This window comes from Galeopterus variegatus, unplaced genomic scaffold (genome assembly GCF_000696425.1).
Source record: "Galeopterus variegatus unplaced genomic scaffold, G_variegatus-3.0.2 Scaffold2059, whole genome shotgun sequence".
Classification (NCBI taxonomy): Eukaryota; Metazoa; Chordata; class Mammalia; order Dermoptera; family Cynocephalidae; genus Galeopterus; species Galeopterus variegatus.
The window spans coordinates 29,198-31,054 of NW_007728170.1; the positions used below are offsets into that span (position 1 = coordinate 29,198).

General features: G+C 47.3%; 1 protein-coding gene across 1 annotated transcript in view; it reads left to right on the plus strand.

The window, feature by feature from the left end:
- Positions 1-268: 268 nt before the first annotated feature.
- LOC103596622 (disks large-associated protein 1) overlaps positions 269-1,857 on the plus strand; it is a gene marked incomplete at its 5' end in the record, with an annotated part of 25,629 nt that continues 24,040 nt past the window's right edge. Inside the window, one exon of the mRNA XM_008580287.1 lies at positions 269-690. Within this exon, the coding sequence (XP_008578509.1) occupies positions 269-690 (422 nt within the window). The remainder of the gene's footprint in view (positions 691-1,857) is intronic.

Below are 1,857 nucleotides of genomic sequence, written 5' to 3' on the forward strand. Positions count from 1 at the left end.
ATTTTTTTGGCAGCTGGCCGGTATGGGGATCCCAACCCTTGACCTTGGTGTTACAAGGCTGTGCTCTAACTCACTCACTAACTGGCCAGCCCTTGTGTCCTTTACTTTAGAGTGATGGCAATTAATATGCTTGCATCAGGGGTCTACCCCCAGCCACCCCACACACAGAAGATGAGACCCCTGCTGCCACACCCATCAAGAAAGGCAGAATGTAGTTTTGCTTTAAGGAAGGTCGTTGAACTAAATCCCCTTTTTCTATTCTCCCAAGCTTCCGCAGGTTCACTCGGTCCAACAGCGTGACAACAGCGGTACAGGCTGACCTGGACTTCCACGACAATCTGGAAAATTCTCTGGAATCTATGGAGGACAATTCGTGTCCTGGCCCAATAGCCAGACAGTTCTCCCGGGACGCCAGCACCTCCACAGTCAGCATTCAGGGTTCAGGAAACCATTACCACGCCTGTGCAGCTGACGACGACTTTGACACAGATTTTGACCCCTCTATTCTGCCTCCCCCGGACCCCTGGATTGACTCTATCACTGAAGACCCTATGGAGGCTGTGCAGAGGTCGGTGTGCCACCGGGACGGTCACTGGTTCCTGAAGCTTCTCCAGGCAGAGCGAGAGCGCATGGAGGGCTGGTGCCAGCAGATGGAGAGAGAGGAGCGGGAAAACAGCCTCCCGGAAGACAGTAAGTCACCACCGTCGCTGGGGTTGGGGCCACTTTGTGTTTGCAGACCTGGTGGCTTTCTTCTTTGCCAGCTTCACTTTGCAGCCTGGCCTCTCACACCCCCAAGCTAGAACCTGCCAGAGCAAGGCAGGTCCAGCTGCAGGTGCAGACGCTCCCGAGCTGCACGGTAAAAAGAAAACCACTGGGCACATGTCACACCTCCCTAGCCCTATGTCCGGGATGTGGCTTTTCTCCTCCGAAACATACCAGCTCAGCCCGGAGGTGGCCTCATGCCTCTACCATGGTGCCTCTTTCCAAGATGGTCCAGAAATGTTGCTGATTCTCAGAGATTCAAAATCATTCTAACTCGTTTCAAGGTCCGTAGCAGTTGGGCATTTATAGTCTTCACAGTTCTTTTTTACTCTCATGAACATACAATAATAAAACAAGGCTGATAATGTATAGGCAGTGGAAACCGACAATTATCTGCGTTCGTAAGCCTGTTCAGCAGGCACTTCCTCTTAGGTTTGAGAGAGACTCGAGTAACACAAATTCCAGTTTAATGGGTTAAAATAAATGATGAAAAAATAAATAATGGACATCATTTTTGAACACCATTGTTTTCCCACTTGGCTTTTTAGTAACCACAATTCCTATTAGCGATTTACAAAAAAAAAATTACCAGATTACCTTAATTCTGAGGCACATATGACACATTTCAACAGTTCTGAAATCGGGATATAGTTTATAATCAGTGTGTATGTAATGTTGCATATTTATTTTCCTCAGAACAACTATTATTAAATTAATGGTGGATTTTCCAACTGATGATATTTTTGAGTCACAGAAATCTAGTGGTAGGCATTAAAGCCAGCTTCATTTTTGTGTGGGAATCATCTAGAAAAGTATTGTTATGATGTAGCTTTTTAGACTTGCTTTTAAAATTACCACTTAACTTTTTATCATGAACATTTGAAAACTTGCACAAAAGCAGAGAGGTTTTTTTTTTTGGCTTCTTTTGTCATTTTTCGTGACCGGTAAGGGGATCGCAACCCTTGGCTTGGTGTCGCCCGCACCACGTTTAGCCAGTGAGTGCACCGGCCATCCCTATATAGGATCCGAACCCACAGTGGGAGCGCCACTGTGCTCCCAGCGCCACACTCCCCCGAGTGAGCCATGGGGTCGGCC